Consider the following 1,072-nt stretch of genomic DNA (forward strand, 5'->3'; position numbering starts at 1 on the left):
CCCTGCCCACCACAAGGGGAAACTGAGGCTCAAACTCCTGGGTCTCCTAATGTCCCCTCTTTCCCTCCTGCTACCCTATGGTCACGTTCCTTCACCATCATGTTCCCCTTTTCCAGCGACAATGGGGTTTCTGGCCTGTTTGGTCTTTCCCCTGCCCAACCCTGGTGCCAGGGTCCCCTCCTCACCATCCCCTCCCAGTCCCTCGACCTCCCTCAATCTCCCTCCAGGCCATACTTTGATCTGGGTGTACTGCTCCGCCGTGAATTTCTCAGTGCAGATGGGTGCCACGGGCACGTACGCCTTGAGCAGGTGGTTGTGCTGGAAGAGGAAGGGCAGGGAATACATGCCGCTGAGGGATGGGCTGATCACCACGGCCGGACCCAGGCACAGAGCCTCCGAAACTGCTTTCAGGAAAGCCCCCGGTGCTGGCTGGCCCACGTGCGCTGGGGCCACAGCATCCTTTGAGCGCCCCAGCCCTGAGCCATGGGAGACAGAAGTTGCTCTGTCACACTCTCTGCTGCTTTGAGACAGGGAGAAGCTGGCACAGCAGGACATCAGGGTTGCCATCCCAGCACCACGAATGTGAGCAGCTGTATTGGCTGCCCCCGGCCCCCACCTTGCTCCAGGGCCATGCTCTCCACCATGCCTTACCCGGCAGGTCGATAGCCACAGCTCGGTAGCCGTTTTCAGCCAGCGTGGCAAGCGTCCGCAGCTGAAGCCAGGTGTCAGAGGAGAAGCGAATGCCGTGCAGCAGCAGCACCGTCAGCTTCGGTGCCCGCTGGGCCGGCTCAGCTTGGCGGTAGAAGAGGGTTTGGCCTTCCACCAGGACAGTGCTCTCAGTGGGCTGTGGGGGGGCCATGCCTGGGGGGGTTGGGAGAGCTGTTAGGGGGGGCTGAGAGGTGGAAACGGGCCCGGTGCGCACAGCCGGCTCTGTGCGGCCTAGCGGAAAGGTCAGCCCCGGTGGGACGCCGGTGTCCTGGCGCCGAGGCCCGGCGGTGGCGGGAAGGCAGGCGGGCTGTGGCGCTAGCACCAGGAATGGGGGGGTTACACTGGCATCACCCTCTTTTGGGGG

General features: G+C 63.5%; 3 protein-coding genes across 3 annotated transcripts in view; 2 read left to right on the plus strand and 1 right to left on the minus strand.

Annotated features, from left to right (window-relative positions):
• ABHD14B (abhydrolase domain containing 14B) overlaps nucleotides 1-953 on the minus strand; it is a 3,538-nt gene extending 2,585 nt beyond the window's left edge. Inside the window, exons 1-2 of the mRNA XM_009274769.2 lie at nucleotides 652-953; nucleotides 235-476 (exon numbers count right to left, since the gene is read on the minus strand). Of these exons, the coding sequence (XP_009273044.1) occupies nucleotides 235-476; nucleotides 652-859 (450 nt within the window). The 5' untranslated portion in view covers nucleotides 860-953. The remainder of the gene's footprint in view (nucleotides 1-234; nucleotides 477-651) is intronic.
• Nucleotides 1-1,072, plus strand: part of LOC103895237 (aminoacylase-1) — a 19,618-nt gene that overhangs the window by 9,942 nt on the left and 8,604 nt on the right. The window lies entirely within an intron of this gene.
• ABHD14A (abhydrolase domain containing 14A) overlaps nucleotides 858-1,072 on the plus strand; it is a 1,991-nt gene continuing 1,776 nt past the window's right edge. The window contains exon 1 of the mRNA XM_009274783.2: nucleotides 858-869. Coding sequence (XP_009273058.2) covers nucleotides 858-869 — 12 coding nt within the window. The remainder of the gene's footprint in view (nucleotides 870-1,072) is intronic.

Source organism: Aptenodytes forsteri, unplaced genomic scaffold (assembly GCF_000699145.1).
Source record: "Aptenodytes forsteri isolate BGI_AS27 unplaced genomic scaffold, ASM69914v1 Scaffold368, whole genome shotgun sequence".
Lineage (NCBI taxonomy): Eukaryota > Metazoa > Chordata > Aves > Sphenisciformes > Spheniscidae > Aptenodytes > Aptenodytes forsteri.